This window comes from Heloderma suspectum, chromosome 1 (assembly GCF_057233095.1).
Source record: "Heloderma suspectum isolate Gila_16-S chromosome 1, 16-S_ref, whole genome shotgun sequence".
Classification (NCBI taxonomy): Eukaryota; Metazoa; Chordata; class Lepidosauria; order Squamata; family Helodermatidae; genus Heloderma; species Heloderma suspectum.
Window position 1 is genome coordinate 12,584,140 of NC_139458.1, and position 14,648 is coordinate 12,598,787.

General features: G+C 43.6%; 1 protein-coding gene across 1 annotated transcript in view; it reads right to left on the reverse strand.

Moving 5' to 3' along the window:
- The window catches only part of RTN1 (reticulon 1), a 187,449-nt gene that overhangs the window by 83,560 nt on the left and 89,241 nt on the right, over positions 1 to 14,648 (reverse strand). The window contains exon 2 of the mRNA XM_084836147.1: positions 1,204 to 1,929. Within this exon, the coding sequence (XP_084692273.1) occupies positions 1,204 to 1,929 (726 nt within the window). The remainder of the gene's footprint in view (positions 1 to 1,203; positions 1,930 to 14,648) is intronic.

The window sequence follows — 14,648 nt, forward strand, 5'->3', positions numbered from 1 at the left end:
GTATCCAGATCAGTTTCACAGCTACAACTGAAGAACCTTTTAATTTAGCAAAGTCTTTGAGAACCCAGAATGAGAAATAGTCTAACATTTAATAATCTTACGGGACATATAGGCTATGTGTGTTCCATGACTGCATCATGCAAGTACAGGTTTGCTACTGGGCACAGAACTCACATTTCTGAGAATCACAGTTTTCATTTGAAGAAAAAAATTAAGCTTTAAACCCTTAGAGATATGAAGATGGGGTTTAAAGGCTGTGGACCATACTGCTTAGCCATGAACTTTCTGGATGACCTGCAATTTTGATATCTCTCCGTTTCCCATCTGTAAAATGTGACTGTTAATGGCCTACCTCACAGAGTTGTTGTGAGGAGAGATTACACCATTTCCACTGGTCGGGGTTGAACTTCAGTGTCTTAGGTAGCTTTTTGCTCATTTTCCTGACTTTGAGGGGCTGAATAGATTATGCAAAATAAGCAACTAAATGGAAATTTCCTACACTTAAATAACTTAAGACAGTTCACTCTTTTAAATAACAGAATGTGGTGTGTGTGTGTGTGTGTGTGTGTGTACACACACACACACACACACACACACATTTGTTGTTGTTCAGTCGTTCAGTCGTGTCCGACTGACTCTTCGTGACCCCATGGACCATGGCACGCCAGGCCTTCCTGTCCTCCGCTCTCTCCCAGAGTGTGCTCAAGTCCATATTCATTGCATCGGTGATGCTATCTAGCCATCTCATCCTCTGCCATCCCCTTCTCCTTTTGCTTTCGGTCTTTCCCAGCATCAGGGTCTTTTCCAGGCAGTTTTCTCTTCGCATTAGGTGGCCAAAATATTTGAGCTTCCATACACATGTAGTATAGAATGATGATACCTTAGTAGGTCTAGTTTTTCTTGCCTATGCAAGTAGGATGAAGAACAGAGTGCCTCTGAGCCTGACTAGAGTATATTCTGATCACCTCTGAGACATCACAGGCTACTCAGAAACGTCTAGGGCTAGCATGCAAGTGGTCTGGTTTCCACACAGGCTTAAGTCCTGGCAGTTTCTAACAAACTGATCACTATTTACATGGGGAGCAGTGATTGATTTATAATTTAAGGAGCTAAGCAGACTGTGTTAGCATAACGTATCTGCAAATCATGCCCAGAGAAAGAAATACTCTTGATCGTATGCTCCTGCGTGCAAGTGGTTCTTACCTGTTCCTGAAGAAGGCGGCGTAATAGAGCCTGGGCTGTCATCTTCTGGCTCAGACACTGTCACCGTGGGAACTACTTCGTGGCTTGGTCTGAGGCCCGCTTCTTGTCTTTCCGGAGTTTTCTCCTTTGTAACAGGCCCCTCTACCGTTTCTACCTCAGTCAGTGTAATCTTGACTGGCGCTATTACTGAGGAGCGGTCGGCAAATGTTCCCGACGGAAACATTGACCCCTCCCACAAACCTGGCTCTTGAGCTACACGTTTTCCATCAGAAGCTGTCCCCCGAGGTCCAGTCACATCCTCCGGGGACTTATTGATCAAACTCAGAGGGCCCACGTCCCCCAAGCCTGTGTCACTCCTCTCCTGGCATTTGATCTCTTCTGATCTACTGATGTCCATGTATTTATAAGCTTCTGATTTCATCTGCTCCATGGGATCAGCAAAGGTTTTGTTGATGTCGGTGGATTCTGCCGGGGTCATCTCAATTCCCGAGTCAGAGCTAAACAAGCCACGAGACTCAAAGGCAGTCCCATCCTGGGTGTGAAATATTTCATTGCTGCCTGAAGTAGTCACGCGGCTGTCCCCTTTGGGTAGATTTCCAGTGAAGTAAGAGGAATCCTGAGGAGATGTATAGAGGTCGTCGGAAATCAGGGAGGTGTAAAAGGAGCCGTTGCCCCTGTCTAGTGTCTTGGAAGAACTGTAATCATAGAGTTGAGATGTCATGCCTCCTAAAACAAACACAGAAATAAAATTGAGCTGGGGGGAGGGGGAGGAATGCTATCCTGCATGTAAAGACTTCCTTGCATAACATCATCAATATGACAGTGGCCCAGTTTGCACGTCACAACAACCCTGGGTGGTACACGCTACCCAGTCACTCATGCTGGTTGTTTGTCGTGATGTGGGATACAGGAATTCAGTCTTCTCTCTCTCCTGACAAGCCAGAGAAATAAGCCATGGTTTGTTGTTGGCTAATTTCTCTGCCTTGTCAGGGGAGAGAGAAGCCAGAATTCCTGGTTCACCAACAACACCGGGACAGAGCATCTCTGAGTGGTTTAGCCACTCTCAATCACACCAGGCGCAATCAGGCAGCATGCACCAGCACACCTGTTCATTCACAACAACCCAGAGTTTTTTAAACAACTGGGTTGTTGTGACATGCGAACTAGACCAGTGTACGCATACCTTCTGTCAGGGGGACAGAATCACATTTATCTTGCCTGCAGCTCTTAAAATCCCAGAAGACATGCATGCACATATACACCTCCCACCCAAGGGTGCCCCAGGTCTTTTAGAGCTTGGCCAAACTTTTCACCCCAGGTTTTTATTTACCATTTGCCAGGAGGGGGGAGGGGGAGCAAAAATGCCTCTGAAGATTAGGGGTGGGAGAAATTCCTGAGAAATTTCAGGAGGGGTGCGGGGTGTTGGCTGTTTACCTTAGTCAGACAAGGTGACCGAGTAGGAGGGTTTGTTTGTTTCTTTTTCTTTTTAACACTCATGGCAGCTCTGAACCACCATGAACTGACAAGAATTCCCAAGAAATGATGCTACATGATGTCATCCCCAGAGGTGTTCTGGACCAGGAAACACTCAGGGGGAGGCTACAGAGAGCTTCACGGTGGATCAGAGTTACCGCGAGGCTTTTTAAAAGTGTTATCAAAGGATACACACACCCCAGAGCCACTTCATCAAAAAATAAATTAAGCAGCCAAAAACTAAGGTAAGCAGCCAAATTTCTCTCCCTCCCAGTTGAAATGCCCCATTTTGCAGGGAGCTAATGGTCCCACAAAGGTGGCACAGGAGTGGTTTCAGCATGGATCGGTGGAAGTGGTCCTGTTGCACTCCACTATCTGCCTCTGCAGCCACTGCCAGTTCTCCTGTTTCCTTTCATAATGAGTAGAGATGGACAAATCAGTCAATTTCAGTTCTGCTTAATAATTTCCCATTTTTCTTGATTTCAGCCCAATTCCACATCAATGCACAATATATTTTTAAAAGTCTGCACAAAGATTCATATGCATTTGTGTGCACTTCTCCAAATATATGCTCTTTTGTGCACACGTTTTGCTAACGCATGCATTTTTGCAAGCTATTTTCTCTGTTATAATGCATTTCTGAGCGTAATTTTCACTATTGTGTGCATTTGTGTGCGCACTTTCCTCTAGTGCACGCACCCCTATCAGTGAAAAAATTTTGAGCACGCACCCACAATATATGTATATTTAATTTATAAATTATATACATGTACTAATATATTATGTGTATTATAAAACATACACAAAAAATAAGAATTAAACAGGATGAGATAAAGATGAAATAAAATTTAAAAATATTTTTTAAAATATTGTTTATTTATTAATGGTACAAAAATGCTTTTTACTCTCACTTTAAAAATATTATTTATAATAACACTTTTAGTGAGAGCAATGTGATTGAATATGCTTCATTATTTTTGAAAATCTTGGTTTAACACTTTCTCATACAGCAATTCGAAGGTCTGGTTCTGAGTTCAGTTCTTTTTAAGCCACCTGACCATTTTGTGAGGGTTCGTTTAGTTAAAACTAGATAATCTGTAAATCCACGGGGCACCACTGTCAACTTGCAAGGAGGGGAAAGGCGTGCTTTGCTGGGCTCCTGCCTGCCCCAGAGCTGGGAGTCCTGGTTGCCAGCCCTGCAGGCACGCTGCACAGAGTCCCCACTCCTTGGCCGACTGGTGGCTTGTCCTGTGCTGTTAACCCTTACCACTCTCCTTTGGCAGGATGGAAGCAGAAAGTGCCTGCTTCCTTCCCAGCTTTGAAAGGAGAGTGGGAAGGGTTAATCTCCTTCCCAGTCTCCTTAGGTAGGATGGCAGTTGAGAGGAAAGCACACACTTTCTTCTTCTCATGCCTTGCCTTGGCTCCAATCTGCCAAAAGAGAGCAGAAAGGGTTAACCTCCTCCTGGGCTGTTAACCCTTCCCATCTCCTTTGGCAGGATGGAAGCGGAGAGGAAAGTGGCTGCTTCCTTCTCAGCTTCATTCTGCGAAAGGAGAGTGGGAAGGGTTAATCTCCTTCCTGTTTTCCTTCAGCAGGAAGGCATCATGACCCAAGCAGAATGATCAGGCAGCTCTCACGCACTCCCATGGATCATGTCGCAACCCCCTGGGGTGTGCGCACCCCACTTTGGAGATCACTGCTCTGGTGTATGGTTTTTTGTGTATGCTTTCCCCTAGTGTGTGCATTTTTTTAATGGACAACTGTACTGCAAACTTAGGAAAAAGTGTTTATTTCAGTGTTCAACTGTGTTCTGGTTCACTTATTGTTTCAGGAGATGCAAATCTGGTAAATTCACATAAAAGTTGGATGGACCGAATTTCTCATCCATCCCTGATAATGACTGAAAAGTTTTGGGGTTGATGTCCTCAAGTAGGTATCTTCATACTTTCCAGGAGTTTTAGGATGAAAACTATTTATTTCTGCACAGTGACTCTTTTGAGTCATTCCTGTTTCCTCCAATACTCCTCTGGATTTACGTTCCTGAGCACAGTGCAAGGCAAATCATGCACTCCCTCCTTGATGCAACATCACTGCCACAGACAGAAAGGTCTCCTTTGATAACCCCACTCAGAACAATGGCAGGGCTGTTTAAGGAGCCGGCGGAACTGAGACATACACCCAGGAACAAAGCTGGTGCCTACCAGTGAATGGTAGCCAATTAACCTCTTGTGTGGCCGATTCATCCAATATGCAGATGTGCAGGGGAGAAAGGGGGCTCCAGCCTGTTGCTTGGCATCTTTACTCACAAGGAAGCATACCAACCTGTCACTTCAAGAAGCAAGGTTTTGGCAACAACAAGGTTCCTTGTGTTGTTGTCTGTCCAAATATCCCAAGGAACCATGCAGAAAATTCACCACCTTTTTAATGAGGCAATGATGGAGTATTAATGGCCTTCTCTGGTTCCCCATTGTAGTTCCCTAGGCGCAGGACTCCCTCCCCAATTACTGACTTAGATGGTTAAAAAGAGGATTTGATGAATTCCTGGAGGATAGGTTCATCATCGGGCATTAGCCATGATAGCTAAACAGAACCTCGACATTCAGCAGTGTTCTGGCTGCAAATACCGGTTTGTAGCGACCATGCAGCAGGAATGGGCTGTTTCCCTTCTGACCTCCTTGTGGGCTTCCCAGGGACATTTGTTTAGCCACTGTGGAAAAAAGGGTGCTGGACTAAATGGACCTTTGGTCTGATCCAGCCACAGGGCTCTTCTTATGTTCTTTGCTCTTGTCTCCCAGCTATAACCAGTCTTAAGTACTTGTAACTGCTCTTGCTCACATTCACCTCTCTCCTCTCCTCCTGTTGTCTTACCCACTGTTGATATTAGTTTGGAAGCCACTTGAGGGCAGGGATCTTTCCTTTTTAATTTTAAGTTACTGACTTATGAAACTCTATAAAGTCCTATAGACTTTATATATATTTATGAATATAAGAAGAGCCTGGCTAGATCAGGCCAAGGCTCCATCTAGTCCAGCATTCTGTTTACACAGTTCTCGCTCATGTTCCCCAGCAACTGGTTTACATAGGCATAGTGCCTCTGATTCTGGAGCTAGCATATAGCCTTCAGGAACTAGTAGCCATTGATAGCCCTCTCCTCCAGGAATTTGCCTAACTCCCTTTTAAAGCCATCAAAATTGGTGGCCATCCCTACGTCGTGTGGTAGCAAATTCCGTAGTTAAACTACGTGCTGTGTGAAGAAGTCCTCCCTTTTATCTGTCTTGAATCTCCTACCAATCAGCTTCATGGGGTGACTCTGGGTTCTAGTATTATGAGAGTGAGTGAGTGAGAGAGTGTGAGAGAGAGAGAGATGTCTCCCTATCTACCCTCTATGGCATCCTTTTAATAGCACTACTAATAAATCTTCATTATCAGGTACCCCAACTCAGCTGGACTGCACCAGCTGTTTTGAGTATATCCTAAAACGAATTCCATCCATGAGGGTCCTTGGCCATATGTTTGCCAGTGAACTTCGTGTTTCCTTAGTTACAACTGCAGCCTTTGAAATGCACACATCAGAATACTTGGTGAACAACTTTATCAAACAAACATTCAGAGTTAAGAAAGGAATCAAATTATTACATGCTGCTATACCCCAGTAGATGGTGTTCTTAGTATTGGCTCATTGGTGGTGGTACAGGTATGTACTCTTCTTGTACCTGATTGAAATGTTTGCTTCAGGAGGGAGCTGTCTGTTGTAGTCACCAGTGTAGAAGTAACTAGCTGAGCATCTTTGGATGGCATGTTAATAGGATAGGAAATGTTGAAATATGCAGAAATGTTAACCACACTGAGATTTTAATTTGGATGGCATGTTAATAGGATAGGAAATGTTCTGAAATATGCAGAAATGTTAACCACACTGGATTTCTAATTTGGATGTTGCTCTGAGCTAAAGAGCTTGAAAAAGAGAATGGTAACGGGCAATACATCACAAAATGTAATGTTAATGGGTAAGGGCGCAATCCTATCGAGATAGATGTCAGCCTCCAAACTCAGAGGCTGACACCTATCCAATGCAGGGCAGACAGAGCATGGAGGGGATCCTCTCCTCCATGCTCCAGCCGCCCTGCATTTGTGGCTAGACGTGTGTTTAGTTGTGGCTTCAGGAAGGGGGAGGAAAGGAGCCCAGAGACCCAATACAAAGCTGTCTAAAGCAGCGTCCGCAGTCTCCTCCCCTCCCCGCCCCTGTGACTGCCCCCTTTTCGCCCTCTCTGCACTCTATTTATGAATGCAGAGATGGTGGCGGTGCAGAAAGAACCACGCTGGCTATGAGGAGGTGAGAGAGGGGGCAGGGAATGCAGTTTCTGGAAACCGAGGTCAAACAACCTCAGTTTCCAGAAACCGAAAAAATCCTATGGCCATCTAGACAATGTCTAGCGGCCATAGGATTGCTCTCCCAAACACTGTTGGCCTCTTATGAACCATTTCCTAAGATTCAGGAACTTTGGGTTGGACGATTCTGTCAAGTTCGATTCTGTTCACTTTCTTATTTTTTCTACATTATGGGCACAATCCTATGCATGTTTAGACAGGAAAAAGTCCTACAATTCCCAGCATTCTCCAGGCAGCATTGGTGGCTGGGAATGCTTGGAGTTGTAGGCCTTTTTTCTGCACCTTAGGTTTGTTCCATCCTGTTTCCACATCAGTTTGCTAATTTTGTTTTTTTAATCCATTCAAAAATGTGTACATATTTTCATGTGCGTTAGCTAGATTTATGCATATTTGTACACACTTTAAAAAATATATGCAATTTCCCCTAGTACAATGCAGTTGCACGTGTACTTTCCCCTAATATGGCCTGTCTGTTGCTGCCCCTGTCACCTGCCGCTCCCTAGCTGGCCATTTCGAAGTGGGCCACACTGTAGGGCCTTGGATTTCGGCACTGAGGTGAAGACTGAGCAGCACCACTGAGATCACTCTTTTAAGGGATCGCTATCCCACAGTTCTCCAGATGAGGAGCAATTCTCCAAATTGAAGAGGCAGCGGCATTGCCTGCATGCATTGTCAAAACTCATCTGGATTAAGGACAAAAATAAGGAGCCAAGATTACCAAGTGGAGATTATAGACAGTGATTCAGCAATCCCATCTCACACACAGCAGGAGGAACTACAGATGGGCTACAGGCTTTCCACTTCAGCAGACAGAGAATGGATTTTTTTTAATTACAAGTACAAGTACAAATCTTTATTGTTTAAAGCCAAAGGCCATCACAATTTCAAGTTAAAATAACAATTAAAATACATGAGTAAGAAACCAAAAAAGAAGAAAAAAACATAAAATACATTACAGTAATAATACAAAGGAGGAGAATTAAAATATTTATAATAAAACAAGAAAATGACACTTCCCCCCAGGACAATACCATAGGCACAAGCCTTCCCCTAAGATTGGCTGGCAAGAGCAGTTAAATGCCTTGCCCTCAGCTTCCTGGCAGTGCAAGCAAATTTGGCAACCTGTAGTGTAACATCATTACCTGCCAGCAAAGAGCAAACCTGTTCCATAGAGGATCTATTTTCCAAAGAATTAAGAGTATACCGGAGGAATTTGGCTGTTGGGGACTTGTAGAGGGGGCAATGAAGGAGATAGTGATCAATATCCTCAACCTCACCGGACTCACATATACAAAGTCGTAGATGGAATACGACTTTTTAAAATCTTCCATCCAGGAAAGCAGAGGGCATGGTCTGTACTCTCAGGGCTGTAAATGATTTTCTGAGGGGAGCAACAGTGAGCAGGGTGAAGTAGCGCTCCAAGCCATACGTTGTTTTATGCAGGGGATACCAGGTCAAGTATGACATATTGGAGATGGAATGTAGATCTCGACGTTGTGCACGCGGGGAAATTCTTTCCTTGTAGAGCTGTTTTACTCTGTCAGTGTTAGAAGAGGGTAAAACATCTGTACTAATCCCATAGTTATATAAAATGTGTTTTACAGGTTTTACCCAAGAATTTTGTGTCCGTGGTTGCAGTTGTTCTAAAAGACACTTTTTAGGTAAGCAGGAGTCATGCCTGCACGACACCTTCAGCCAGTACAGAGCAACTGCGGCATGCACCTCTGCTTCAATAGAGAGTATCCCCATCTCTGCCTGCAATATGGGGGCTGGTGTAGCTTGGGGGACAGCTAGAAGGGATCTCACGAAGGAGTTCTGCGCCAGCTCTAGGATATAAGCATTTGTCTATCCCCAGATCTCCGCACCATACAGCAATTGGGGCAATATCTTCCTCAGAAATATCTCAATTGCTGGTGTAACCAGGCTTCCCCCTTGAGATTTAAAGAAACGCACCAGAGAACGTATGGAGTGGGAGGTCTTCCACTTAGCAGCCTCCAAGTGGCATTTCCATGAAAGAAGAGCATTAAACCCAAGTCCTAGATATTTAAAACTGTGCTGTTGGTCAATGGGTTTATTATCCAGTTACCATGTATGTATTTTTTTCTTATTTCCAAAAACTACCACTTTGGTTTTGGAATGATTGATTATTAGATGTTCATTTGTACAGAACTTGTTCAGTTCAGTCAATAGTCTCTGCATTCCACTTAGTGTAGTTGAAAAAATGACAATGTCATCAGCATACAGAAGGACTGAGAGTTTTACATCCAGAATTGTGGCAGGAAAGAATTCCAAGCTGCTCAGTTCTTGAACAATATTGTTTATATAAAAACTGAACAGGAAGGGAGCCTAAAGGCAGTCCTGACATACACTTCCTTTGGTCAAGATGTTTTCTGAAAGCAGGAAATTTGCCTCAAGTCTGACCCTGAGAGAGGTATTAGAGTGGAGCATTTTAATTAAATAGAGCAACCACCTGTCAATATTTGTGGTAGATAACTTTTCCCATAGGTGACTTCTGTCGATAAGCTCAAAAGCTGAGCTGAAGTCTGCAAAAGCGGTGAATAGTCCTTTTCCACCATGTTGAGAGTATTTTTGAATAAGATGGTGAAGAACAAAACATTAGTCTGTTGTGGACTTTCCCTTTCTAAATCCTGCCTGTTGTTCAGCAATGATTGAGTTTTCCGCAGCCCAAGACTCTAGTCTGGGTAGTAGATGTTTGGTGTATAATTTAGAGATGATACTTAGCAGACTAATTGGTCTAAAGTTCCTTGGATTGGACGTAGAGCCTTTCTTATGAATTGGAACTACAATACTCACCCTCCCAGCCCTGAGGAGCCCCCCCATGAGAATTTATAAAAGTGAATATCGTGGCGAGGACTGGATGCCACCAATCAGAATTTGCTCTGAGCAATTGTCCGGGGAGCATATCCTCACCGGGCACTTTTTTTGTAGGGAGGGAGTTGATTAAGCCTTTTATCTCATCTGGAGTAACTGGATCCCATTCAAGACAGTGAGCAGACAACGTCAGTTTTGTATTAAATAGTAGGGCTGTAGCAGTCCAAGGTGAGGAGTGACTGTAGAGTGCAGAAAAATAGGTGTGCCGCTGCATCGATGAAATTTGATTGTCAATAGGGCTACTAAAATCACGGAGCCCTTTGGTTACTAAAGCCCAAAATTGGGATGAGTCCCTTTCCATAGCCGCCAGGCCCAATTCCATCCATGATTTGCACATGTATTCATTCTTTTTTGAGCACAACAAATTTCTATATTTTCTTTGGAGAAATATAAAACAAGTAAAATTTTCAACAGAGTCCTCACGCCTCAGTTTTCTTGTGGCCTTTGCTAGAGTACGCTTCTGGGATATGCACTGAGCATCAAACCAACCTCTATTACGAGGTTTCAGTGAATGGATAGCTTTAGAGGTGACTAAGAAAGGTCTAATCATTTGAACCATTTTCTTGAAGATTACCAGGGGATCTCCAGCAGTCAGAAGTTTATCTCTTAGTAACAGCATTCCAGGGGACACCAGAAATTGAGATATCTCTTCCTGGATCTTTCCATTCCACGGAATACGTCTTTCGCCTTGAACAGTCAGATTTTCTGATGGTATTGTAGGTAAGGGAATTGATCCCGTGGTCAAAGAAAGAGAGAGTTGGATTGGCATATGATCACTCTCTGGCCTGGTGGCAACCTTGAAGTTCAGAAAATGGGCTGCAACTGGTTGAGAGAAGATCATAAAATCCAACACACTCTTGCCCCTTGGTCCAATATATGTATATGAATAAGTATCATAATCTCTGTCCTTCCCATTACAAATATGCAGATGGAATTTAAGAACAAGGGCAATAGTGGCTGGCTTTATTAATCCCACAATCTTTAGAGTTCCTGATGGGGAAATGGGTGAGCTCTTCAGGGCTTAATCCCATCTTTTCTCCTATCTTCTTGTTATTTTGCCCAATTCTGGCATTCATGTCTCCTGCTAATATAATTAGAGGGTCAACATTAGTGTCAAATAAAAAAGTAAGTACATGATCTAAATCTGACCAAATTTGGGATCCCTTGTGCTTTAATTATATTGGGGACAGTAAATATTAATCAGGAAAAATTTTAAATCAGATGTCCAGGCAATTTGATTATGATATTGTTAGTAAAGCCTATATCAACAGATGATATAATTGGGTTAAAGTCAACTGAGACCAGGGTGGCAAGACCATCCCTTGGACGCCCTTTATTTTCTACTTTAATTGCAGGCAAGGAATAGGAAACATACCCAGGTAGAAAGGGAAAAGTTGTTAATGTGACCCAGGATTCTTGAATAAGAATGATTTGAAATTGGGCACAGAATTCTTTAAAGTTCTCATCTGCTAGTTTAGAGGTCCAACCTGCAATGTTCCAGGAAGGGATCTTCATCAACACAGGGTGTTTAGAGCGAGGATGGGTGGGTAGTCAGCACTGCTCTACCTCTGCAGACATGCTAGGGGCAGGTTTACCAGGTATCTCTCTATTACACTGAATGTCTGTGGCTTCTTTTCTATAGTTTCTGTTCTTTGATGGACTTTTATTAGGTACAGGTTGGTGATATTCACATAGAGGGTCTACTCCTATGGTATGGTCTTCAACTATACAATTTTGAGCAGCATGTAGTATAGTTGGAGTCAGTAAATGGGCAGTAATTTTATCTCTTATTGCAGGGACAAAAGGGATAGGCAGTGGATTAACCTTGCCATCACACTTTGGAGTTTGTTTAGAAAGTAGCCCTGCTGGACTAAATCTGAAGGGGCAGAGTTGGCAATACCTGTATCACGTATACCAGAGAATGGTTTGAATAAATCTTCTTGATAAGGTTGTAAATGTGCTGGCTTTTCCTCCCCACAGTTGTCCTCCAGGAGATTGGGGGAAGGGGGTCTACATTCTCCCATTATGAACAACCTCCTAGATGGATTCGTCTCTCTCTTGCTTGAGACCACTTCTGCTTGTTGTGGGGGATGGCCAACTAGAAGAGGATTACTCAGAGAAGTCCCTGTGCCCTGATGCTTGCTGCTTGGCTGTTAATAATTTTTGTAAAGAGGATAGTCTCATTAAAATTGCCTGTTGATCCCACCCCCGGAAGGGCATCGAAGCTTTCCAACAGCTTACACCCTTCGGGGAAGACTTCCTCTTCAAACTGACATTCTTTATTTAGAGGAGATAGAGATTTATCCCCCTTCATGGATCACTGCCTTGTTGTGGCGAAGGGGCTTGAATAACTCAGTGAAGCCATAAGCTATGCCGTGCAGGGCCACCCAAGATGGACAGATCATGGCAAAATGTGGTCCACTGGAGAAGGAAATGGCAACCCACTCCAGTATTCTTGCCAAGAAAACCCCATGGAACGTATCACAAGGCTAAAAGAGATGACGCAGGAAGATGAGCCCCTCAGGTAGGAAGTAGTCCAATATACTACTGGGGAAGAGCAGAGGAAATTTCCAAGTAACGCCAGAAAGAGTGAAGCGGCTGGGCCAAAGCTGGGATTTGAATCCCAGTGGCTGGGATTGGAATGCTAAAGTAGGAAGTCAAGAAATAACTGAGATAACAGTAAGCATGGCCTTGGTGTACAAAATGAAGCAGGACAAAGGCTAATAGAGTTTTGCCAAGAGAACACACTGATCATAGCAAACACTCTTTTCCAACAGCACAAGAGGTGACTCTACACATGGACATCACCAGATGGTCAATACTGAAATCAGATTGATTATGTCCTTTGCAGCCAAAGATGGAGAAGCTCTATACAGTCAGTAAAAACAAGACCTGGAGCTGACTGTGGCTCAGATCATGAGCTGCTTCTTGCAAAATTTCAGCTTAAATTGAAGAACGTCGGGAAAACCACTAAACCGTTCAGGTATGACCTAAATCATATCCCTTATGAATATACAGTGGAGGTGATGAACAGATTTAAGGGATTAGACCTGATAGACACAGTGCCTGAGGAACTATGGACGGAGGTCCATAACATCGTTCAGGAGGCAGCAACTCAATCCATCCCAAAGAAAAAGAAATGCAAGAAAGCAAAGTGGCTGTCTGATGAGGCTTTAGAAGTAGCTGAGGAAAGAAGGGAAGCGAAAAGCAAGGGAGAAAGGGGAAGATATATCCAACTGAATGCACAGTTCCAGAGAATAGCAAGGAGAGACAAGAAGGCCTTCTTAAATGAACAATGCAAAGAAATCAGGGAAAACAATAGAATGGGAAAGACTAGAGATCTTTTCAAGAAAATTGGAGATCTCAAGGGAACGTTTTGTGCAAAGACGGGCATGATAAAGGACAAGGAAGGCAGGGACCTCACAGAGGCAGATGAGATTAAGTAGAGGTGGAAAGAATACACAGAAGAACTATACAGGAAAGATCTGAATGTCCCTGATAGCCATGATAGTGCGGTCACTGAACTTGAGCCGGATATCCTAGAGAGTGAAATCAAGTGGGCCTTAGGAAGCATTACTAACAACAAAGCTAGCGGAGATGACAGTATTCCAGCTGAGCTTTTTAAAATCCTAAAAGATTATGCTGTTAAAGTGCTGCACTAAATATGCCAACACATTTGGAACACTCAGCAGTGGCCACAAGACTGGAAAAGGTCAGTTTACATTCCAATTCCAAAGAAGGGCAATCCCAAAGAGTGTTCAAACCACCGCACAATTGAGCTCATTTCACATGCCAGCAAGGTGATGCTCAAAATCCTACAAGCTAGGCTTCAGCAGCATGAGAACCGAGAACTACTGGAAGTACAAGCTGGGTTTCGAAGAGGCAGAGGAACTAGAGATCAAATCGCCAGCATTCGCTGGATCATGGAGAAAGCAAGAGAATTCCAGAAAAGCGTCTATTTCTGCTTCATTGACTACGCTAAAGCCTTTGATTGTGTGGATCACAACAAACTGTGGCAAATTCTTAAAGAGATGGGAGTACCAGACCACCTTACCTGTCTCCTGAGAACCCTGTACGAGGGTCAAGAAGTAACAGTAAGAACCAGACATAGAACGACCGATTGGTCCAAATTGGGAAAGGAGTACGACAAGGCTGTATATTGTTGCCCTGCTTATTTAACTTATATGCAGAGTACATCATGAGAAACGCCGGGTTGGATGAATCACAGGTCGGAATTAAGATTGCCGGGAGAATTATCAACAACCTCAGATACGCAGACAATACCACCCTAATGGCAGAAAGTGAACAGGATCTAAAGAGCCTCTTGTTGAGGGTGAAAGAGGAGAGTGCAAAAGCTGGTTTGAAACTCAACATTAACAAAACAAAGATAATGGCATCTGGCCCCATCACTTCCTGGCATATGGAAGGGGAAGAAATGGAAGCAGTGACAGATTTTATTTTCTTGGGCTCCAAGATCACCGCAGAGAGTGACTGTAGCCATGAAATTAAAAGACGCTTGCTCCTTGGGAGGAAAGCTATGGCAAACCTAGACAGCATAGTAAGAAGCAGAGACATCACCTTGCTGACAAAGGTCCGCATAATCAAAGCTATGGTCTTCCCAGTAGCAATGTATGGCTGTGAGAGCTGGACTATAAGGAAGGCTGAGCGCCGAAGAATCAATGTTTTTGAACTG